Genomic DNA, 25722 nt, shown 5'->3' with positions numbered 1-25722 from the left:
GAAATTTAAAAACATTTCCCAAGGCACCCAACAAGCGAGACCAGAGTGACACTCTTCAAGTCAATACACTTGTTCAATACCTTTAATTCGCAACCTCAAACTGTTCCTGCAACTATTGCCAGACTTGTAACCACAATACAGTCTCCCTCTAATTTAAATTACTCTCAATTAAGCTCAGGTTTGAAAGGACAAAATCTAGAACTTAACTGAACAGCTCTCTTTCTCAGCTCTCTTTCTCTTGCCCAAATTTCAAGTGGATGTAGTAAGAAAATGTCAGTTGCACACCATTCACTAAAATCCCAGAGACAATATTTTAGGTTGATTTGATTTCTGCACAAACCGTAAGATTTCTATCTTAATCCCATCTATGGCAAGATTTGTTTTCTCATTAAGCAGATGGTATTTAGAATTCAATATTTTTGTAGTTGGTAGACAGCATACTTTAGTTATGAAATAAAAACAGAAAATGCTGGAGACACTCAGGTCAGGCAGTATCTGTGAAGAGAGAAACAGAGTTAACATTTCAGGTTGATGACCTCTCGTCAGAACTGGAAAAAAACAGGAAATGGAACAGATTTTTAAGCAAGTGTAGGAGCTGGGAAAGGGGGGAGGGGATGAAAGAACAAAAGGGAAGGTCTGTGATAGGATAGAAGGCAACAGAGGTTAAGAGGCATTAAGAGATATTCAAGGTAAAAGGATGTGGTAATGGGACAGGTTAAGAAACAAAAGATGGCTCTAGATGAATTGTAAATTGCACTGGCAGAATGAAAGACAGCTTCCATGTGGGAGAGAATAAAAAGTGTGGAAACAAAATATAATAGGGGCCGAGGTTATGGTCTGAAATTGTTGAGCTCGATGTTGAGTCCAGAAGGCTGTAAAGTGCCTAATCGAAAGATGAGCTGCTGTTCCTCGAGCTTAATGAGCTTCTGTGGAACAGTGCAAGAGGCCGAGGACGGTGAGGTCCGAGTGGGAGTGGAGCGGAGAATTAAAGTGACAGGCGACCGGAAGCTCGGGGTCACCCTTACGGACTGAACGGAGGTGTTCCGCAAAGCGGTCACCCAATCTGCGTTTGGTCTCTCAATGTAGAGGAGACTGCATCGTGAGCAGCGAATACAGTATACTAAATTGCAAGAAGTACAAGTAAATCGCTGTTTCACCTGGAAGGGGTGTTTGGGGCCCTGGACAGTGGGAAGGTATAAGGGCATGTGTTGCATCTCCTGCGCTTGCACGGGAAGGTGCCGGGCGAAGGGGAAGGGGTGCTGGGGGTGATTGAGGAGTGGACCAGGGTGTTGCGGAGGGAGCGGTCCCTTCGGAATGCTGAAAGGGGAGGTGAGGGGAAGATGTGTTTGGTGGTGGGATCACGTTGGAGGTGGCGGAAATGGCAGAGGGTGATCTGTTTAAGGTGGAGGCTGGTGGGGTGAAAGGTGAGGACAAGGGGAACCCTATCGTGGTTCCGGGAGGGAGGGGGGGGGGCAGGGGTGAGGGCAGAAGTGCAGGAGATAGAACGGACACGGTCAAAGGCCGTCAACCACAGTAGAGGGGAATCTTCGGTTGAGGAAAAAGGAAAATATGTCGGAAGCATTGGTATGGAAGGTGGCATCCCCTCCCCCCTTTCCCAGTTCCTACACTTGCTTAAAAATCTGTTCCATTTCCAGCTTTTTCCAGTTCTGACGAAAGGTCATCGACCTGAAACGTTAACTCTGTTTCTCTCTTCACCGATGCTGCCTGACCTGCTGAGTATCTCCAGCATTCTGTTTTTATTTCAGATTTCCAGCATCTGCAGTATTTTCTTTTTGTACTTTAGTTATGACCTTTATTTCCATTATTTTTATAGCACAATATGAGGCATGGCAATTACAACAGGATGAAGATCTACGTATTTGAGGAATGCTGTGGGCAGTGAATACAAATCATCTGGAATATGCATCGCTTAAAGTGATTAAAGTTGACTTGATGGCTCCTTCACCTCTGGAACTTGGATCTGGATCCAGCCCAGAGTGATGTGAAGTGACTTTCACCCCTCTACTGAATACAACAGTCCTACAAGAAGTGAATCTAAGCAGTCTCAACCCAGCTCCACAACAAAGGCAACTTCACGCAGAGATCATAACAATCGGTGAGTAAATGGAAAAAAAAGATTTATACTGGTGCAATAAGGAAAGTACTTCTAAAGTCAGGCAGAATTGGAGCTCTCATATGTTTATTTCAGCATGGAGTCATGCCATGTCTGACCTAAATGTCTGATGTTGACACCAGATGTCACTACCTCTCAACAATGAAATAATATTCAATAAGAAAGCATTTCATATTTTTTTTTATATAAAAAGGAACCCATGCATGCATGATATGCACATAAATCTTTATGTGCACACAAGTTTCATTATTATAGCATGCTCTGAAAATTCTGCGATGCTGTTTGCTAAATAATTGCTCTTCAAACTGATGTTTAGATCTCTGTCCACCTGGATCAGGCATACCAAGTGTTGCAAGCATGGCACCTCAGATATTAAGAGCTGTACTTGCCAACTAACATTATTTCGACTGATGTACATGTATGCTAATGAATTAAGTTTTCCATAACAATTACACTGTTTTCTTTTGAGTAGCTGACATTCGTTAATACTTAAGAGGGGAATCCCTGGTGGTGAGTGTGTTAATATTTGTAGGGAGACCCTGCCACACACCCACGAAAAACTTTGAAAATCAAGTTGTGCGACCATTTTAAACTATGAATTTCTTTACTAATGTATATATCAAAAATACAAGTTAATTTCAAAATAATCCAGTCTACTGGTACAACAAAACCATTCGTACAATAAATTCTTTAAGAAAATATCCCTCTCCAGGCACTCCAAAATAATCTTTTGAATTCCATTCGATTTTAAACTCCACATATGAGGAAGGAGGCATTATTTCTTAAATAGCCGAAATCAAAAGTAAATCACAATCTTAAGTGGCATTATATTGCAATGATTCTGCCTCGATTCTGAGGAGATCTTTTAATTTCACATACAGATTTATTTGCTTCAACTTAGCTCATCCATCCAGGAAGATGCTACAAACCTCCAACAGTTTTGTAGGAGTCTACGTACTCCTTGCAAAAAATACTGAACTCGGAGAGGTTCAACAGAAAAGGTTTAATTGTTGAGGCTGCATGCTGTTTTCCCGATATCTGGTGCCAAGGACTAATCTCCCCCATATATAAAAGTGGAAACAAATCAGACCCAAATAACTACCGCGGCATCTGTGTCAACAGTTGTCTAGGGAAGTTATTCTGCAGTATTCTAAATAGTAGATTACTTGATTTTCTTAACAAACATAATATCCTCAGAAAAAACCAAATAGGCTTTCTTCCAAAACACCGCACCGCCGACCATATCTATACCCTTCACACCCTCATTGAAAAACATAAACACCAAACAAAAAATGGGAAAATATTCGCCTGTTTCATCGACTTCAAGAAAGCCTTTGACTCTATATGGCACGAAGGGCTCTATTATAAACTTCTTCAGTGTGGAATAGGGGGCAAAGTCTATGACCTTATTAAATCAATGTATCTGAAAAACAAATGCGGGGTCAAAATTGGAGACAAACGCACCGATTTCTTCACCCAGAGAAGAGGCGTCCGGCAGGGCTGCAATTTGAGCCCGACCCTGTTCAACATATACATAAATGAATTAGCAGACATGCTGGAGCAAAGCGAGTCACCAGGTCTCCGTCTCCTGGATGGAGAAGTGAAGTCCCTGTTCTATGCGGACGACCTGGTTCTGCTGTCTCCCACAGAACAGGGATTACAGCAACAACTAGACCTACTCGACAAATACTGCCAAAATTGGGCTCTAACAGTAAATCTAAAGAAAACCAACATCATGATTTTTCAGAAAAGACCCAGATGTCAGGAAAACAAATACCAGTTTACCCTCAGTGATACCACTATAGGACACACTATGAGCTACACCTACCTTGGTCTAACTATTACAGCATCAGGGAGCTTCAGCATAGCAGTGAATGCACTAAAAGAAAAAGCCCGAAGAGCCCTATATGCAATAAAAAGAAAATTCTACAACATCCAAATCCCAATCAAAATCTGGCTCAAAATATTTGACAGCATAATCCTGCCCATTGCACTGTACGGTAGTGAAGTATGGGGCCCGCTAAATCACCAAAGCTACACTAAATGGGAAAAACACACAATAGAAGCCCTACATGCAGAATTCTGCCGAAGCATCCTTCGCACCCAAAGAAAAACGCCAACAAATGCATGCAGAGCCGAACTAGGCAGATACCCACTGATAATAAACATCCAAAAACGAGCACTAAACTTCCTAAATCACCTCAAATCTAGCTCCCCAGACACCCTTCATTTCAAAGCCTTTCAGACCCAAGAGCTAAACCCAGAAAAGAGTCCCGAGTCAGCTGCTACTGAAACTAAGTACTCAGCCGGACCCTGACCAGCCCCAGACCAACACAGCCGTCCAAACACCAATCCGAGTGAACCAAATCATTAAAAAATGCAAAGAAACCTACCTGGAACATTGGAACAAAATAACCGAAAGCCAAAGCAGATTAGAATGTTACCGGGCCCTAAAAAGAGAATATAAACTGGCAGACTACCTCACGACCATCAGAGACACAAAACAGAGACAGACCCTCACCAGGTACAGACTAAGCGACCACCAACTGGAAATTGAAAAAGGCAGATACAAGAAATCCTGGCAGCCTAGAGAGAATAGAATATGCGATCAATGTCTGGCTGGCGAGGTTGAAACAGAAATGCATTTCCTCCTAAAATGCGAAAAATTCAACACATCAAGAAACATATTATTCAACAAGCTAAGCCAAACAACCCCAGATTTCAAGGAATTGGATGATCTGTCAAAATTGAGATTAGTCCTAGGAGAAGGAGACAGACCATACCTTGGGGCCAAATATGTAACAACATGTCACAACCTGAGGACTGTTTAAAAGTAAGACTGTTTAAAATTAATATTGAACGTACCAAATGAAGTAGAAAGACTGTTTAAAATTAATATTGTTTAAAAGTAATATTGTATGTACCCAACAAATGTCAAATCGATTGACACCTACAGAATGTTGGAAAACTGTACCTTTTTGCTATGTAAGCTTTGGCAATATGGTTCTCTGTAAACTTTCATGCCAATAAAGCATTTGAACTGAACTGAACTGAACTGACTACACAAAATACAACTCTCTTTCATCAGTGCACAGCTTCGACTGCTCCTCCCCCGCTCTGGGCTTAACTATGTTGCAGATCGAGTTTCTTAAAAGGGGTGATCCTTCTTAAAGGCATGACGCCTGATTTATAGTCTACAGACCGGAAAGCGGATCGTGTCCGTTCTGTGATCGGTACGCCACACAACTCCCCCCAGAATCCGCTAGTAGGGAGTGTACGAACCGGCGTGGCAGCTTGATGGCACGGCCGGAACGGCTCTTGGCGGTTGGTGTCGGGAGCGGGGCGGTCGGACGAGTCGGGTTCTTAGGCGGTCTGCCCCGCGGTGGGGGTTGGCCCACTTGAACGGATTCGTCGGGCTCTAGGTGCACCAGCTTGAGCCGGTCGACCGACACCTTGTCAGTTCTGCCGCCCACTTCGAGGGGGAAGAACTTGATCCCCGTCTGGAGTACCGTGTAGGGTCCATCGTATGGGGGCCGTAGAGGTCCTCAGTGGGCGTCATGGCGCACGAAAACAAATTTGGCCATGTGCAGGCTAGGTGGTACGCGGGTTGCTGGTTCGCCGTGCCGGCCCGTGGGTACCGGAGCGAACTGTTGTGCTCGGTTGGCGAAAGCGCGGCGTTGCTGGTCAGCCGACCAGGGGGTCATGGCGGTGGGCAGGAACTCTCTGGGTACGTGCAGCGGCTGGCCGTACACGAGTTCCGCCGCCGAGGCTTGCAGGTCTTCCTTGACCACGGAGCGTAGGCCGAGTAGCACCCACGGGAGGCGGTCGATCCAAGCCTCGTCCTCGAGGCTGGCGCGGAGGGACGCCTTCATGGACCTGTGGAATCTCTCGCACAGTCCATTGGCTTGGGGGTGGTAAGCCGTGATGCGGTGAACGGCCACCCCGAGGTTTCGGGCGATGGCAGCCCACAGATCAGAGGTGAACTGCGGGCCTCTATCCGACGTCATGTCGGAGGGGACGCCGAACCAAGCGACCCAGGTACCGATGAACGCCCTCGCGATGTCGGCGGTGGTGGTGGACGTCAGTGGAATGGCCTCGGGCCAGCGGGTGGTACGGTCCACGATTGTCAGCAGGTGCGTGTGACCTTGTGATGGCGGCAGGGGGCCGACGAGGTCGATGTGGACGTGGTCGAACCTTCTTTCTGGCACGGTGAACTCCTCGAGTGGGGCTTTGACGTGTTGGTGGATTTTGGCACGCTGGCAAGCTATGCAGGATCTGGACCAGACGCGCACATCTTTGCGCAGGCCGCGCCAGACGAATCGGTTGGCCACCAGTCTAATGGATGCGCGGGTGCCGGGGTGTGAGAGGCCGTGGACGATGTCGAACACCCGTTTTCGCCAGGACTACGGGGGGGGGGGGGGGTTGCGCCAAGGAGGTGTCGCATTTGACTGACGGCGGACGGGCCGCAGCCTTGGGAGGGTTGTGGGCGCGGAGAGCAGATCGGGGTCGGTGCGTTGCTCCGCTGCCAGTTGAGCATAGTCCGCCAGGTGGGGGGTGACGGCATGGTTGGAGCTGGCGGACAGGAGCTTATCGGCTTCGTCGGCCAGGGCCTCAAGGTCCGTGAGGTTGGACGCCACGATCGCCGGGTGGATGCTGGGAGGTAGTTGGCGGATAAAAAGCGTGCGGAAGAGGGAGCCGGGCGGTTTCTCGTCGGTCAGAGCAAGCATGTGTGAGAGTAAGTCTGACGGCGTGGAGTCACCGAGGCCCGGGAGGTCGAGGAGGTGGCAGTTGCGCACGAATTGTGAGGCTGTGAATTTTTTAATGAGCGCGGCCTTGAGATGTGCGTACTTGCCTTCCTCCGGAGGGTTTTGTAGTGTTGTCCAGACTTTTGTGATTGTGGAGCTGCCCAGGGAGCGAGGAGGTAGTCGTACATCGTTGCGTCGGTGGTGATGCCGCGGAGTCGGAATTGCGATTCAGCTTGAAGGAACCAGGCGGTGGCCAGGTTCTCCCAGAACTCCGGCAGCTTCACAGAAACTGCGTTTGTGTCAGCCATGGTTACGCTTAGGAGTCGTCCTGAGCGTCGGGGTCACCAATGTAGTCCTAGCAAAAAATACTGAACTCGGAGAGGTTCAACAGAAAAGGTTTAATTGTTGAGGCTGCATGCTGAACACAAAAAGGAGTCAGAGACTACACAAAATACAACTCTCTTTCGTCAGTGCACAGCTTCGACTGCTCCTCCCCCGCTCTGGGCTTAACTATGTTGCAGATCGAGTTTCTTAAAGGTGTGATCCTTCTTAAAGGCACGACGCCTGATTTATAGTCTACGGACCGGAAAGCGGATTGTGTCCGTTCTGTGATCGGTACGCCAGTTTCCTAAATAATTCCCGTGTTTGCACCTCTGCTATTCTATCCAGGTGCCCATTTGATGTACTGATCAGTATATGAACTTCCTGTTATTCGTCCTAAATTTAAGGGCACAGTAATGTAACGGTTATGGTACTGAACTAGCAGACTGAAGATTGAGAGTTCACCTCAACTAATTGCGAAATTGAATTCAATAAACCCGATATAATTTGTGGTCTGGCACCGGAGGAACAATTTGACCATGATAACTGGCAAATTGTCATTAAAACTCAACTGGTTCACTAATGTCCTTCAACAAGGGAATCTGCAACCCTTAATGCGTCCGGCAAGGGCGACAAGAGCACAAGAAAGGTATTGTTTGAGGTGAGGTTGGGGGCACTTATAAAGCGCAAAGAAGAGGCAAATCATAAGAGAAATCAGTAACATGTTTCAGAGGCTACTACATCAGACTGGAACTGAACTGCAGAAAATATAGAGGAATGTTGCAATAAAGAATGTACTGATCATGAAGCTGTAGATACCTGTCCAACATCAGGGACCATTCGTGGCTCTGTTCTACAGGAGAAAGCAAGAACTCAACAAGACACTGAATGGAAGTTCAGAATTCACAGCAAATGCAGGATCGCTGGATAGATGGAAAAAGCATTACAATGCTGTTCATCTGTGGGTATAAACTGAAGTCGGACTCTGGCAGCGTGGACTCCTTGGTTACCCTTCGCAATGATACTGCAGTTAAAGTGCAAATGGAGTTTGAATCAGAGCCCAAGAGATGCCACAAGGGAGGTAGTCTCATTTCGATTTACTGTGGAATTAGTTTAGGCCTTGATACCTGATTTACACTTACTAGTTTAGTGTGTAACACCAGACTCACTTAATATGTTCTTAATCGCCCAAGAACATTTTATGTCTAATCTTAATACTTCAGGGAGGAAAAAAAATAAGCTGCATAAACTGCATCCTAAGACTCTCAGGATTGAGATACTTGCAATAAAGAACTTTTTACCCAACTCTGCTGCTCCCTTGTCCTTTTGCTTGAGCATTCTGTTGAGCCCATGTGAAGAACTGCACCATATTACTATTGGAACATGGGCCATGTTGAAACATGGGTAAAGGGCAGAGAGGTTGATGGAAATTAAAAGTTAGCTTAGCATACAAAATAGAAATCATAAGCTTGAGAGAGAGCTTGGTAGCAACAGTGCAGTGAATTATGGCTGGACCTTGAAAGTCTGCTAGAAGAAGGCCTTTCAATCTTTCAATAACTCTTGCAAGACAAGAGTTATTGAAAATGCAGCTACTTTTCACACAGAAAGCAGTCAGATTAAAAGGGCAAGAACAAAGATAAGGGGCATGCTACGTGCCATGGGACTTTGTCAAAAGCCTTACTGAAGTCCATGTAGACTACATCAACTGCACTACCCTCATCCACACACCTAGTCACCCCCTCGAAAAATTCAATTAAATTGGTCAGACATGATCACCCCCTGATAAAGCCATGCTGACTATCCCTGATTAATCCCTACCTCTCCAAGTAGAGACTAATTCTGTCCCTCAGAATTTTTCCCAATAATTTCCCGACCACTGATGTTAGGCTCACTGGCCTGTAATTCCCTGGTTTATCCCTACTAGTCTTCTTGAACAATGGTACTACGTTAGCTGTCCTCCAGTCCTCTGGCACCTCCCCTGTGGCCAGAGAGGTTCTGAAAATTTGTGTCAGAGCCCCTGCAATCTCCTCCCTTGCCTCACACAGCAGCCTGGGATACATCCCGTCAGGGCCTGGGGATTTATCCACTTTTAAGCCCGCTAAAACCACTCGTACCTCCTCACTCTCAATACTAATTTGTTCAAGTATATCACAATCCCCCTGCCGGATTTCTATGCCTACATCGTCCTTCTCCTTAGTGATCACAGATGCAAAATATTCATTTAAAACCACACCTACATCTTCCAGCTCTACACACAGATTGCCACTTTGATCCCTCATGGGCCCTACTCTTTCCCTGGTTATCCTCTTGCCCTTAATATACTTATAAAAACACCTTGGGATTTTCCTTTATTTTGCCCACCAGTGTTTTTTCATGCCCCCTCTTCGTTCTCCTAATTTCTTTTTTTAAGTACCGCCTTGCACTTTCTATACTCCTCTAGGGCTTCCACTAGCCACCTTCCTCGTTGGGCCAGAAACACACTGATCAAGAAAGTTCTCCTGAACACTTCAGAAATTCTTCCCCCTCGCTGACCTTCACACGATTACTATCCCAGTCTATATTAGGATAATTGAAGTCCCCCATTATTACTACTCTATAGTTCGTGCACTTCTCTGTAATTTCCCTGCAAATTTGCTCCTCTCTATCTTTCCTACTACTTGGTGGCCTATAGAATACACCTAGTAGTGTAATAGCACCTCTTATTTCTTAACTCTAATCAAATAGATTCTGTCCTTGACCCCTCCAGGACATCCTCTCTCTCCAGCACTAACATTCTCCTTAACCAATACTGCCGCCCCACCTCCTTTCTTTCCTTCCCTATCTTCTCTGAACACCTTATATCCAGGAATATTTAAAACCCAATCCTGCTCTTTTTTAAGCCAGGTCTCAGTTACCACCACAACATCATATTTCCATGGGGCTATTTGCGCCTGCAGCTCACCAAACTTATTTACCACATTTCATGCATTTACACACAAGCACTGTAAACCTATCTTAGACTTTCTTGTAATCTCTCTTGATCTAACCCCACCTAATATTTCTTACTCTAGTGCTATCTGTCTCTCCCAATCCTTTTTGCACCTTGTTTCTCCTTTCTAATGCCACACCCTGGTGCCCATCTCCCTGCCAAATTAGTTTAAACCATCCAGATGACTGGAGTACTGGATGAGCAGAAATTTCCTCCAACTAAATATCGGGCTAACTGAAGCCATTGTCTTTAGACCCCGCCACAAGCTCCTTTCCCTGGCTACTGACTCCATCCCTCTCCCTGGCAAATGTCTGAGGTTGAACCAGACCGTTTACAACCCTGTTGTCGTATTTCACCCTGTAACACCGCCCCTGCCTCAGTTCATCTGCTGCTGAAACCCTCATTTATGCCTTTGTTACCTCTAGACTTGACTATTCCAATGCACTCCTGGCTGGCCTCCCATCTTCTACCCTCCATAAACTTAGGCTCACGCAAAACTCTGCCGCCCGTAATCAAACTCTCAGCAAGTCCCATTCACTTATCACCCCAATGCTCACCGACCTACATTGGCACCCGGTTAAGCAACACCCTCGATTTTAAAATTCTCATTCTTGTTTTCAAATCCCTCCATGGCCTCACCCCTCCCAATCTCTATAACCTCCTACAGCCCTAAAACCTTCATATCTGCGCTCCTCCAATTCTGGCCTCTTGCACATCCCCGATTTTAATCACTCCACTATTGGCAGCCGTGCCTTCAGCTGCCGAGGCCCTAAGCTCTGGAATTCCCTCCCTAAACCTCTCAGCCTCTCTTTCCTCCTTTAAGATGCTCCTTAAAACCTACCTCTTTGTTCAAGCTGCCCTAATATCGCCTTATCTAGCTCGGTGTCAAACTTTGTTTGATATCGATCCTGTGAAGCGCCTTGGGACATTTTACGACATTAAAGGCGCTACATAAATGCATGTTGTTGTTGTCTATTCCTAGTTGCCCTCAAACCTTTAAGGTGACTGTGCCCCAACGTGGGGTTAGGTAGGGAATTCCAGGAGTTTGACCCAGCAATGAACGGCAACAAAATGTCCTTTTTGTCCAAGTCAAGATGGCATATGACCTGGAGGGAAACGAAGGTGATGGTGTTCACATGATATGCGGCGCTATAGTGCCAAGTCTACTAATGCAGTAAAAGTCTGATGCCAGCGTGCTAAAACATTGCAGTGCTCACATCAGGTCACACCTTGAGCACTGTGTCCAGTTCTGGGCACCAAGACACAAGAAAAGCACCAAGCCCTAGAAATGGTACATAGGAGGGTCACAAAATGTATGTGTGTCACAAGACCAAGTTATGGGAATAGCAAGAAAAACTCAGGACTGTAACTTTTAAAAAGGGTAACTCCACTCTGTACTGCTACTTTTCCTCTCCACCCTTGATATTGCTACCCGTTTGCCGTCAGCCAATTTCTTGCTCTTATTGACATCAAAAAAACTGAAGCCTTTGAAACTCATCTTCACACAAAGTCAATGAATACAAAGATCTAGCATTTGGGGTGAATTGACTCAACAAAATCTGCCCAACCTAATTATGGTGCATGGAAAGGGGGAATGTGTTCAAACCGGTCAGCCCTGATTTTTGCAAACATACAGGGCGTTAGCAGCAAGTCCTTCCCACCCTTAGAAATTGCTAAATTTTTATGCATATAGGACACGATTTACTTCATATTACATGCTTGTAGACATGAAAGCAGTATTCTGGATTAATTGCAAGAAAATGTGTCTGTAAATCCATATAACCAGGGGATCTGGATGGTAGCACTAAGCAAATTAAACATCTTACTTACTGACCAGTTAAGGAACTTATGATACTAGGGTTCAGAAGCCACTCAAGATTCATCTCTACTTTGCCTGTGCCCCTCAAACGTGCATGTTTCACACCTCCTCGGCCATTTATTCATTCACATTGTGTCAGTTACTTGTTGTTCTCTACTCTTTATTTCTTGCTCTTCAACAATAAAGCAACAAAATGCCATTAGAAGACACAGTTATCCTATAAAAATAGAGTTAGGACTATAGGTCCTAAATATTTTTTCCCTCTTGCTAGGAGACAGTGGCTGGCCTCACCTTGGCAACTGCCCAGTGGAATGATTGAAGTCAGGGCCATACTTTGTAGGAATTCATTGGCAAAAACCCAGGTCCAACTGCTCTGTAGTGCAGCCTTCATGAAAATGGCTCTCAACAAAACTTTAGTAAATCAGTAGCACTACTACTGTAAGGAGTTTGTGGGCAGCGACACGGAGGTGTTTTTTTAAATAGGTGTCCTCCAGTACACTAGAAAAATTTGAACACTGAATGAAAGACATTGGACACTAAATTCTAAACTTATTGGTTTCTACATCCATTAATCATCTCTTGGAAGATAATCACTGCAGGTCATTTTGACTAATAGTGTAAGGCCCCATCTGCAAATTCACCATGATTCTGAAACTTTACAGCACAAGCTTCCATTAACTACTAACTAGCCCAGATGTTCCTGCAGAGTAACATAAGATACTGACACTAAAATAAACTCCAATACAGCAGCCACAAAACTGCTCCAATTTCCAAACAAAAGACTAGTTTGGTTTCCAATGTTGCTATTATGTAATAATCATAGAGTCATACGGCACAGAAAGAGGGCATTCGGCCCATCGAGTCCGTGCCAGCTCTCTGTAGAGCAATCCAGTCAGTCCCATTCCCCCGCTCTAACTCCGGATCCGGCCCTGCAAGTTTATTTCCCCCAAGTGCCTATTCAGTCTCCCCTTGAAAACATTGAGTGTCTCCGTTTCCACCACTTCCGCTGGCAGCGAGTTCCAGGTCATCACCACTCGCTGCGTAAAAATGTTTTTCCTCACATCCCCCCTGTATCTCTTGCCCAGAACCTTAAATCTGTGTCCCCTAGTCCTTGTACCATCAACTTTCGCCATCTAGCCTATCCAAACCCGTCATAATCTTGTACACCTCTATCAAATCACCCCTCAACCTCCTTTGCTCTAATGAAAACACATCCAGCTTCGCCAGCCTGTCCTTGTAGCTAAGATCCCCCATCCCCGGAACCATTCTGGTAAATCTCCTCTGCACCCTCTCAAGAGCCTTCACATCCTTCCTAAAGTGTGGTGACCAGAACTGGATGCAATACTCCAGTTGTGGCCTAATCAGTGCTTTATAAAGGTTCAGCATAACCTCTCTACTTTTGTGCTCAATACCTCTATTTGTGAAGCCCAAGATCCCATATGCGTTGCTAACCACTCAATATGTCCTGCCACCTTCAGGGACCTATGCACATTAACTCCCAGGTCCCTCTGTCCCTGCACACTCTCTAAAACTGTACCAGTAAGTGTACATTGCCTCTCCCTGTTCCTTCTGCCAAAATGCATCACATCACACTTCTCTGTATTAAATTCCATCTGCCACTTGTTTGCCCATTCTGCTAGCCTTTCTATGTCCTGTTCCAGTCAATTGGTATCATCCTCACTGTTTGCCACACCCCCAAGTTTGAGGTCATCAGCAAATTTAGAAATTCTACTGTATTCCAATATCCAGGTCATTTATATATATCAAAAAAAGCAGTGGCCCCAGCACTGACCCTTGGGGAACACCACTGTCTACCATCCTCCAGTCTGAAAAACTGCCATTTACCACAACTCACTGTTTTCTGTCCTTAAGCCAATTCCTTATCCAAGCTGCCACTGACCCACCTATTCCATGAGCCTCAATTTTGTTAACCAGCCTTCTATGTGGTGCTTTGTCAAACGCCTTCTAAAAATCCATGTAGCCAACATCCACTGCATTCCCTTCATCAATCCTCTCTGTTACTTCATCAAAAAATTCAATGAGTCAAACATGTTGGCTCTCCTTAATGAGCTTAAACCTCTCCAAGTGCCCGTTAATTTTTTCCTTGATTATTGTTTCTAAAACTTTACCCACCACTGATGTTAAACTGACCGGCCTGTAGTTACTAGGATTGTCCTTACACCCTTTCTTGAACAAGGGTGTCACATTTGCCACTTTCCAATCCTCAGGCACCTCCCCTGCATCTAGGGAAGATTAGAAAATTATGGCAAGCCCTTCCTCTATCTCCTCCCCTAATTCCCTTGGCAACCTAGGACGAAAGCCATCTGGACCAGGCGACTTGTCCATTCTAAGCATACCCAGCCTTTCTAGTACATCCTGTCTATCAATTTTCACCCCTTCCATTGCTTCTACCTTTTCCACTTCTACCAATATTTTGTCAGTATTCACCTCCTTAGTAAACACCGATACAAAGTACTCATTCAGTATTCTAGCCTTGCCCTGCGCCTCCAAGCATATACCACCTTCTTTGTCTTTAATAGGCCCCACCCCGCCTCTTACTATCCACTTACTGTTTACATGCCGGTAGAAGATTTTTGGGTTCCCTTTTATGTTAGCCGCCATTCTACTCTCATATTCTCTCTTTGCCAATCTTATTTTCATCTTCACATCCCCTCTCAACTTACTGTATTTGGTCTGGTTCTCCCTTGAAGAATTCACCCGACATGCATCATACACCCTCTTTTTTTGTTTCATCATCTTCTCTATCTCCCTCGTCAGCCAAGGAGCCCTTGCTTTGGTTCCCTTACCTTCCCTCTTGTTGGAATGTACCTAGCCTGTACTTGGAACATCTCCTCCTTAAAGATCACCCATTGTACTATTATAGTTTTTCCTGTTAGTCTTTGGTTCCAGTTTACCCTGGTTAGATCCTTTCGCATCCCATTGAAGTTAGCCCTATTCTAGTTTAGAAGTTCCACTCTAGGTTGTTCCTTGCTCCTCTCTGTTGCTAATCTAAATTTTATGATACGATGATCACTCGTACCAAAGTGTTCTCCCACAGACACTTGGTCGACCTGGCCCACCTCATTCCCCAGCACCAGATCCAGCAATGCCTCCTTCCTAGTTGGGCCAAGAACATACTGGTCAAGAAACTTCTCCTGAACACATTTCAGAAATTCCTCCCCCTCCTTTCCTTTTACCCTAGCATTATCTCAATTGATATTTGGATAATTAAAGTCCCCCAATACCACTCTAAAGCTCTTGCATATCTTTGCGATTTCCCTGCAGATTTGCTCTTCTACACCCCTCTCACTATTTGGAGGCCTATAGAATACCCCCAATAGCGTGATCATACCCTTTTTGCTCCTCAACTCTAACCAAATGGATTCTGTCCTTGTCCCCTCGAGAACATCCTCTCTTTCCAACACTATAATGTTACAAACATAATTAAACACATTTCTTGCCAGAACCTTCAAGTCTGATTTTTACTCCCTTTTGATGCTACATTGATCTAAATACACAAGATCAACAAAAAAAAACACACATTGGATGTTGGGCTCTCAAGCTGTGGCAACAATGAGTCAGCAGCGAGGGAATGCTGCATTGCCAAATGTGCTGTCTTCCAGATGAGATGTTATACCAAATACCTGCCTGCCCTCTCAGGTGAACGTAAAAGATCCTACAGCTCTATTCAAAGAGGAGCAGGGTACTTCTCATGTCCTTGCCAACAGTTACTCTTATCCATCAACCATCATTAAAACGGATTACAGGAAACTCTTTTTTAACGGCACCTAAATAACCGGAAATCTCTCTTAACCGGCTAAATTCAGGAGTAGGTTCAGGTAAGTTTTACTTCATATTAGTGGCCGTGTAACCGGGGTTCCTGGATCTGTGGCTGTGTAACCGGGGTTCCTGGATCTGTGGCTGTGTAACCGGGGTTCCTGGATCTGTGGCTGTGTAACCAGGGTTCCTGCACCTGCTGCCATGCAACAGGGACGCCTGGATCTGTGGCCGTGTACGGGGCTCTCGTACCTTAGTAAGTATACCTCTCTGTAATCCAGACTTTTTGATCAACCGGCACCACGCCGGTCCCATCGGTGCTGGATTAAAAAAAGAGTTTCCTGTATCTGGTCATTTATCCCATTGCTGTTTGTGGAAGCGGGCTGTGTGCTAATTAGCTGCCACATTTTCCTACAACAGTGACTATACTACAAAAGTACTTTATTGGCTGTGGAGAGGGGTTATGAAAGACATTATATAAATGCAATGTTTTTCTTCTTTACAGGTTGCAAATATCTTTGGTTTTAAGGTGTCGCTCCATTTAAGTATTTTCTCATCCTGCCCTTACTCATGGCTGCTTTTATATTGTTCCAAAAACCATGCTAGTGGCACTTTTTCCTGTTTTCCTGATTCACATGCCTCACAAAACTGACTACAACTCCAAAGTAAACTTGCTTGGCTACTGGCCTTAGCGAATTCCATCAAGTTTACTTTTGGGTTGCAGCCAGCTGCACAAAACCCATGTCAGGAGCCAGTGACTGACAGTATTTGAGCGCAACTTGTTCCTAGGCCTTCAAGTGCATTTAGTAGCTAGTTGCCAAGAAGTGCACAAGAAGTGCACAAGAAGCACCCAGGACAACTCTTCCTCTAATTTCCCATTACATCTCCCTACAATAAGATGGTTATTAAATAACAGCAAAACACCATCAAAAACTTAATTTGAATAAATAAAAACTACAGTCATTTTTCTGCAAATGCCAAAAGATTGCCAGGACTAAGAAAACTTTTACTTGTCTTTCATTATTTCCTCCACCTTCCAAGCAGTTTGAACAGAGTCCAACGGATCGAGATTGCTTATGGGCTGTTTTCGGCCTGTCAACAGCATTTAAACAACATGCACACACCATAAATTGGGCCTCAGGCTAACTGAATACTTTAGATGAGCTGCCGGCACCTGTCACGCCCCCAAAAAAGCTTGCCTATTTCCAAGGGATCCATTTTGGGCCACCGGCATCACTGCCAGCAGCCCTCAAGTAACTTCCGGGGGAAGAGGGCAGGACAACCTGAGGGAGTCCGGCAGCTGCCCTCAGGAGTGCTGTGGCACCAGGAGGAACACTCCTGCACCAAATCAAGCTGTTAAAAAATGTTTTGTTGTTACTTACCTTTTTGATGCATGCATGATTAGAAAACCTGAGCGGAGCAGGAAGGGCAGCCTATTTTAACAGAAGTCCTAAAACAGGCGGTAGGCACTTTGCATATGTTAATGAGGGGCCTAACATATCTTTTAAATGGCTGCCGGGGACACCTGAAAACTTGCATGGCTCAATATGGGGTCGGACATATTTCAGGCATTCTTGGGGTGCAGGACATAGCCCTGTAAAATTGGTACTTTTTGCCCCCCATATTATGCCTGTAAAATGGGCACAATGGGGGCCAATGTCTACCCCCACATTTCCATTAAGAACTGTCTCTAGCATAGAAAGAAATTGGACTGCGTAATATTCAATTAAAACTGATGTACAAAGCTTCAGTCATAAAAACACAATTCCAAAGGTTGCAAAATCACGAACAAGTAATTACTCCAAAGTCCTCCTTTCTGCCCTCCCATTGTTCACAATCTCCGTATTAGGACCACTGCTCTTTTTGATATATATTAATGACCTGGACGGGTATAAGGGACATCATTTTTTAAGTTTCTCAAAAATATCACAGATTTTCTGGATCACAAGTAATATATTTATTACCAGACCAGTGAATACAAATGAGTAAATCCTCATCACCCCCAGCACCCCTACCCCTTTGCCTGGCACCTTCCCGTGCAAGCACAGGAGATGTAACACCTGCCCCTATACCTCCCCCCTTCCCACTGTCCAGGTCCCCAAACACCCCTTCCAGGTGAAACAGTGATTTACTTGTACTTCTTGCAATCTAGTATACTGTATTCGCTGCTCACGATGTGGTCTCCTCTACATTGGGGAGACCAAACGCAGCTTGGGTGACCGCTTTGCGGAACACCTCCGTTCAGTCCGTAAGGGTGACCCCCGAGCTTCCGGTTGCCTGTCATTTTAATTCACAGCCCCATTCCCACTCGGACCTCACCGTCCTCGGCCTCTTGCATTCTTCCACGGAAGCTCACCGTAAACTCGAGGAACAGCACCTCATCTTCCGATTAGGCACTTTACAGCCTTACGGACTCAATATCGAGTTCAACAATTTCAGATCATAACCTCGGCCCCTATTATATTTTTACTTATATTTTTTATCCACACCTTTGTTTTGGCCCTTCCCCCCACCCCTTTCTTTTTTTCTCTCCCACATGGCAGCTGTCTCCCATTCTGCCAGTGCATTTCACACCTAATCTAGAGCCGTCTTTTGTCTCCACTAATCCTATCACCATCTCGTCTCGTTTTGAATACCTCTTAATGTCTCTTCACTTCTCTTTTGTTCTCTCCCAGCCTGGCCTCTTAATCTATTTCATTTCCTGTGCTTCTTTAGTCTTGACAAAGGGTTCACCCGAAATGTTGACTCTATTTTCTCTCCACGGATGTTGCCTGGCCTGCTGAGTTTTTCCAGCATTTTCTGTTGTTATTTTGGATTTCCAGCATCTGCAGTATTTTGCTATCAAATACAAATGAGTGACTGGGCCAGATGTACCACTAACTACATTCCAAAGCCAATGCATGTTAACTCTGCTGTGCCCTTACATGCAGGAAGTTTCCCGAGCATGCTTTTTACAAACTTCTTGAACACCTGTTTGGATAAAGTACATTTTTAGCTGCTGCTGTTTTTCCCGAAATTCTGGTGCCTTAGTTCTGAGTCATTCTTAAACAGCACCTTTAAATGGTAAATATAGAACCAGTTCTGAATTACATACACGTATACTGAAATGTGTCTCTAAACTTTAACATAACCATGCAAAGCAGCATTCATATTACAATTCACACAATTAATCCGTAGATCACCAGCAGTGCAGGGAAATTCCCGATTGAGCAGACTTTTTCCAAAAATTGAGCTCACACGCCACAAATATTATTACAGCTAAATATCAGGAATAGCTATTAATATATTAATCATACCTTAAAGCTAACAACTTGCATTTATTTAGTGCCTTTAACGTAGTAAAATGTCCCAAGGCGCTTCATAGGAGTATTATAAAATAAACTTGACGCCGAGCCACATAACAAGATATTAAGACAAATGACCAAAAGCTTTGTCAAAGAGTTAGGGTTTAAGGAGAGTCTTAAAGGACGAGAGGTAGAGAGGTTTAGGGAGGGAATTTAAGAGCTTAGGGCCTAGGCAGCTGAAGGCATGGCCACCAATGGTGGAGCAAATAAAATCGGGGATGCACAAGAGGTCAGAATTGGAGGATCGCCAATATCTCAGAGGGATGTGGAGCTGGAGGAGATAGGGAGGGGCACAGCCATGGAGGGATTGAAAACAAGGATGAGAATTTTAAAATTGAGGCGTTCCCAGACAGTTTAACAACTTTTGATTAAAAAAAACTTCAGCTCATCCCATTTAAAAAAAAACATTTTCCTATATTTCGAATATATACCATCTATTCTATTTTAACACTTTACTCCCTTCAGAAAATCAGTTATAAACACCACTTATCTTTAAGTCTCTGGGTCCTATTGGCCATTTTGGAGCTATGAGCAATATTTAGAAACAAGGCCTCAGATTAACTGAAAAACCAGCCTTTCGAGCTACTTTGCAGACAAATTATCTAACTAGCGTTGTCAGATTAGAGCTGCAACCAGTCCATAATGTGTTTTAACTATCAATCCCCCAAGGATCTATCCTTGGCCCCTCCTATTTCTCAGCTACATGCTACCCCTCGGCAACTTCATCTGAAAACACTGTCAGCTGACGACACCCAGGTCTACCTCACCAACACCTCTCGACCCCCTACATGGTCTCTAATTTGAGACTGCTTGTCCACATCCAGTACTGGATGAGCACAAATTTCCTCCAACTATTCCCCCTAATATTGGGAAGACCGCCACAAACACTATTCCCTAGTCACCAACTCCATCTCACTCCCTGGCAACTGTCTGAGGCTGAACCAGACCTTTCGCAACCTTGGTGTCATATTTGACCCGGAGATGAGCTTCTAACCACGTATCCGCGGCATCACCAAGACTGCCTACTTCCACCACTGTAATATTGCCCGTCTCCACCCCTGCCTCAGCTCATCTGCTGCTGAAACCCTCATCCATGCCTTTGTTACTTCTAGACTTGACTATTCCAATGCTCTCCTGGCCAGCCTCCATAAACTTGAGCTCATCCAAAATTCTGCTGCCCGTATCCTAACAAGTGCCAACTCCAGTTCACTCATTGCCCTAGTGCTCGCTGACCTACATTGGCTCCAGGTCCGGCAACATCTCATTTTTAAAATTCTCATCCATGTTTTCAAATCCCTCCATGGTCTCGCCCCTCCCTATCGCTTTAACCTCCACCAGCCCTACAACCCTCCGAGAGCTCTGTGCTCCTTCAATTCTGGCCTCTTGCACATTCACAATTTTCACCGCTCCACCATTGGCAGCTGTGCTTTCAGCTACCTGGTCCCTAGGCTCTAGGCTTCCCTCCCTAAACCTCTCTGCCTCTCTCTCCTCCTTTAAGACGCTTCTTAAACCTAACTCTGTTTTAATATCTCCTTACGTTACTCATTGTCAAAATTTGTTTGACAACGCTCCTATGAAGCGCCGTGGGACGTTTTACTACATTAAAGGCGCTATATAAATGCAAGTTGCTTTTGCAGTGGGATGCCCTAGTTCAGCCATTGAAGCAGCTCGAACAGGCCTATACAAGATTACCCTTGCCACATAACTAATGAATTAAGATCACTACAATAAAACAACAAGAAAATCTGCCTGTGATAGTTCTTGGAGAACTTATCCACAATAGGATACAACTTGGAAATTGTACTGACTGCCCATAATCTCAAAAACACAATGATACGAGTGCATAAAATCTTCACTTTTTCTCCACAAACTTGTCTCCCCAGACCAACCATGAGGTGCATCCAAAAGCCAGCCAGGCTGTCGCTTACAGCTGCCACAGCATATAAATAGCAACAACGTTCCCTGTAAGCTGCTCTTTGTTCTGCTCGGCCTATTTTTTTTCAATGCATGGTCCCCTTAAATTTCTGCACATGCGCGGTATTTCCAATGTAAAAGCCCGTGAGCGGCCTGCGCGGGGCCTTGCAGATTATTGCGCAGTCACGCACATGCACAGCCTAGAGGGAACGCTGAATAGCATCCTAGCAACCCAACTCAGAACTGATTCACAATACAGGCGATACTAGAAATACCAGATTAAGTAATTGAACTTGCATATTTCACAAGAAATGCATGTCAGGTCTGTCATTAGAAGAACAAAATAGATTAAATGTTTCAGATATAGAATTTTTTGTCACAATTCGTGGACAATCTGCACTCAAAATGTTAATCTAGCCTTTCTCTTTACATAATGCTGATAGCCCTGCTGTATATTTCTAGCACAGTCTTATTATTTCACGTTATCAGCATTTGCAATTTGTTTTTATTTCTGCATCCTTCATTGCTGTAACACCACCCCACAAGAATGACCTTTGCCTTGAATTCATCTGCTTAACTAACATGTCTGTTCCATTCATTTGTACAATTCTATTGAAAAGAGGCTTCACCAATTCTAATTTGAGCAAACATTTCTCAAATACCTTGTTCATAAAGCATCCTTAATCCTGGTTAGGTATTCAAATCAGATACAATGGAAATTCTATACTTACACTGCTATCATTCAGCAGGGTACTTCCAAGAGATAATTATTTTAAAGGATGCGTCTATGGGCAATATCGTGTCCTCTAGTGTACAGACAACGCAAGGAAGTGGAGGTATAATTGGACACCAGTAACCCAGCATTCTGCCTGGAATGTATAATTTAATCCAGTCAGTCGCAGTCATGCTGAAGGAAGGCAATTCTGCCTTCAAGCTCTGCTCGTCAATGCAAAGATAGTTACCAATGTATAGTGACACTGCAGGCATAACCCCTCGGAGTTCAGATAACGCACAACGCCAATGGTCCCCATGGTTCAGACAACATACAGAGCACACGGCCCCCACAACGCTAATGGCCCACATGGTTCAGACAATGCACAGCACTAACGGTCCCCGTGACTCAGACACACACAGCGCTAACAGTCCCTGTGTTCAGACAACTCTCGCCCCTTAGTGAGAAGGTTGTTTAAGCCCCACTCCAGAATTTGAGCACACTAGGCCGACAACGCAGTGGTAGTACGGCACTGTCAGAGTAGTACGGCACTGTCGGAGGAGCTGCCTTTTGGATGAGATGTTAAACCAAGTCCGCCTATTCCAGTGGATGTACAGGTTTCCGTGGCACCAAGAGTAGCTGGGGAGTTCCCTTGGCCAAATTTGATTCTGAATTTTAGAACTGCAAAACTCCTTGCAGTATTAAACAAACGTACTTATGTTTAAATAAGAAAAAAGGAACTGGGAGAGATTATGATCACTGGTTGGAGTGATGCACAACCCATGTTCATCCTGTATATAAATGAAGAATGTACCATAAAAGCACATTTATACTGTGTTATTGCCACTGGGTTACCAAAGCACAGGTCTCATGCAGCTTAAATCTGAGCAAGTCGTCAGTTTTCCATTTGGCATACAGCTGGCTGCGTAAGATTCACATTGTGGAAACCCTGAAAGAAACAGCTTGGATCGCACAATATAAAAGTGCTGTAAGAGCACAAAAGGGACACATGATCTTGAAGTATGGAAAATTACTCTATGGATATACTTATTTCCACAATGCCCGAAGTGACTACTTCTCACACAAACATACCAAATTACCATTACTGCCATACACACATCATTCAAAAGAACACAACATTGCTCTTGGGAATCAATAACATTGGTCACTTCGTGCACAGAACATTAAACATATATTTAGACTCGTGTGGAGCATAAACACCAGTTGGGCCTGCTTCTGGGCTACATAATTCTATTAAGAAGTATTCAATCTGAATACTTGTGGTAAGTAATATTAGTGATTGTTTTTTCTACAGAAAGTGCAAATTTCATTCAACTGCAATAATCAGTTATATAGTATAACTTTTGAGTAGCATGATCAGGTTATTCAGCAGAGCGGATTGACAGGACTTCACTACACATTATATAGAGGATGCTAGATGGTTACAAAATGCGAGTCTAATCAGGGGGTTCCAATGATGTCAGACTAAAGTTTTACTTTCATGGTCTGTGTAAATCTAAACCTGGAGACTGAATTACTAACACTCTACCACAAAAGTTATTATCCTTATAAATTAATCTTGCAACTTCACGAAGTCTCATGGTCCCAGGCCTTACTGCACCAGCATACCAAATGCAAGAGCAGCAGAAACCAGTCAACTGCACTGTGTTACAGGTATTGTTATGGCGGTTTTCACCAAGAAATGGGGTTGAAAACTCAGCTCAGGGCGAATAGGATGCAGAGATAGATGAACAGTCTGGTTCAGCCTAAGACAGTGGTCAGGAGGGGAATAGTCAATGGCAAGGAAACAGTTTGTGGTAGATGGTGAAGATGATGGTTTTAGTTTTCCCAGTGATTAATTGCAAGAAGTTACAACTTATCCAAGACTAGATGTTGCACAAGCAGTCTGAAAGCATAGCGATACTGCGGAGGAGTTGAAATGTGGTGGAGATAGGGCTGAGTGTCGAAGCTGACCCCATTTCTGTGGATGATGTTGCTAAGGTCAGCCTGTAGATGACGAAAAAGGAGGGAGAAATGGTGGATCCTTGGGGGACTTGATAGGTATTGGCGCAGGGGCAAGAGAAACCATTGCTAGGAATGCTCTGGCCACAATAAGAAGATGGGCAAGAGTGGAATCAGTCTTTTCCTGCTCGCATGGTCTTCAGACTTTTAAATCCAAGCTTGGGAGGTTCCTTAATCAGTACTTCTTGATTTGTCTCATCTTTTATACATTTTTCAACTTTGGACATTTGCACATTTAATTAAGAGCTATACCATGTTGCCGAATGGACAATTTACAACCGAACAGTACAAAATAAATAAGACAGTAAACATTACAAATAACATTTCTCTGGATAAATTAAGTTCAAAACATTTTGTGTACATTAAATAGCTTTGCCAAAAACAACAAATGACCAGCGCGTGTTTTTACCTTTCAGCGCAGTACGGCAAACACTGGAAGGGGATAACTTGACTCCGCAGCCCCTGTTTACCTTGGGTGTTATATTGGCGGTTGTAATTCTCGCTCTTTGCGTTTTCTGTTCCGAACACCAAACAAAGGCTCGGGGAGGCAGCACCTCGTCTCCAGTTAATGAAACACGAAGGTGGCAGCCACGCAAAACACGGCTGGCATTTCACAGCCCGAGCGCCGCTGCCCGGCCCCGCGTTGAAGTACCGACACTGTTCCGAGACCCACGAAGCCTCCTCACTGCTCGCAGCTCGGCTCTCACAACCGCCGGCTTCAACAGAGAGAAAATCACCGCCCGGTGCGGCCCAGCCCCGCTTCCCCCAGAACCGGTCCCGCTCTCCGCTTCCCCCAGGACCGGCCCCGGCCTGGCTTCTCCCGGCTGGCTGTTAATGTCACTGGCGCGGCGCCCTTCCCCCGACGCGGAGTCTGTCTCCCCGCGGACTCCCCTCCGCCTCCTTCCATTGCTTTACCTCCATAGCTCCTGTGGATTCCGTGGCCGGCGGTTAAGACGAGCACGAAGCCGATTGCGAGCAGCTTGGCGTTCCTGATGTTGAAGTGTTGATTAATCTCCCGTCTGCCCATCGCGTAGGCCTGCGCCGCCATCTTTGCTCCTCCATGACAACCGAGTAAGAACCGATCTCTGAGAGCACCTGCAACAAGAGCAACATGGAGGCGGGGCCAGGCTGCAGGATGGGCGGGGCTAGAGGGAGGAGGCGTGGCCAGGCTGCAGGATAGGAGGGGCTAGAGGGAGGAGGCGGGGCCAGCCTGCAGCAGAGGGGAGGGGTGAGAAAGAGAAGGCGGGGCCACACTGCAGCAGATGGGGGGCGAGAGGAGGCTGCAGCAGAGGGGCGGGGCTAGGTTGGGGTTCAAACATAGAAACATTGAAGATAGGAGCAGGAGTAGGCCATTCAGCCCCTCGAGCCTGTTCCACCATTTACAGACGGCGGATTGGTCAACCATCAGGTCACTGAACTGTAGGATTGGTCAACCATCACGTCACTCAACGCTAATGAGCGGTAGGAGGGGGAGGAGGAAGGGGGGAGGGAGAGGGGAGGGGGGGGAAGGAGAGGGGAAGGGAGAGGGGGGGGAAGGGGGGCCTGAGACGGCCGATTGCGGCTGGCCGGGCCCGGTTGCCTTGGTAACCCTCCTCCCCTCTCCGCCTCCCGATCTCCGGGCCTGAGCGGCCGATTGCGGCTGGCGAGCCCGGTTGCCGGGGTAACCCTCTCCGCTCCCCCTCCCCTCCTGAGCCCCGATTGCCTTGGTAACCCTCCTCCCCTCTCCGCCTCCCGATCTCCGGGCCTGGGCCTGAGCGGCCGATTGCGGCTGGCGAGCCCGGTTGCCGCGGTAACCCTCTCTGCTCCCCCTCCCCTCCCGAGCCCCGGTTGCCTTGGTAACCCTCTTCCCCTCTCCGCCTCCCGATCTCCGGGCCTGGGCTGAGCGGCCGATTGCGGCTGGCGAGGCCGATTGCCGGGGTAACCCTCTCCGCTCCCCCTCCCCTCCCGAGCCCCGCCACCCCCCCGA

The 25722-nt window shown here is 45.7% G+C and overlaps 1 protein-coding gene across 3 annotated transcripts in view; it reads right to left on the bottom strand.

Moving 5' to 3' along the window:
* The window catches only part of casd1 (CAS1 domain sialic acid O acetyltransferase 1), a 125722-nt gene extending 100559 nt beyond the window's left edge, over nt 1-25163 (bottom strand). Inside the window, exon 1 of one of the 3 annotated variants that reach the window (XM_085988298.1) lies at nt 24672-25163. In XM_085988298.1, coding sequence (XP_085844424.1) covers nt 24672-24804 — 133 coding nt within the window. In that variant the 5' untranslated portion in view covers nt 24805-25163. Of the gene's footprint in view, nt 1-24165; nt 24619-24671 lie in introns of those variants that run through there. The other 2 variants (XM_085988295.1, XM_085988297.1) reach the window with 2 other exon arrangements.
* Nucleotides 25164-25722: the final 559 nt, after the last annotated feature.

The sequence above is a fragment of the Somniosus microcephalus genome, chromosome 5 (genome assembly GCF_052327205.1).
Source record: "Somniosus microcephalus isolate GS21.2 chromosome 5, FLI_Smic_1.0, whole genome shotgun sequence".
Taxonomy (NCBI): Eukaryota; Metazoa; Chordata; class Chondrichthyes; order Squaliformes; family Somniosidae; genus Somniosus; species Somniosus microcephalus.
Note: the sequence above shows the minus strand (reverse complement) of the source record. Positions and strands in the feature narration are given on the sequence as shown.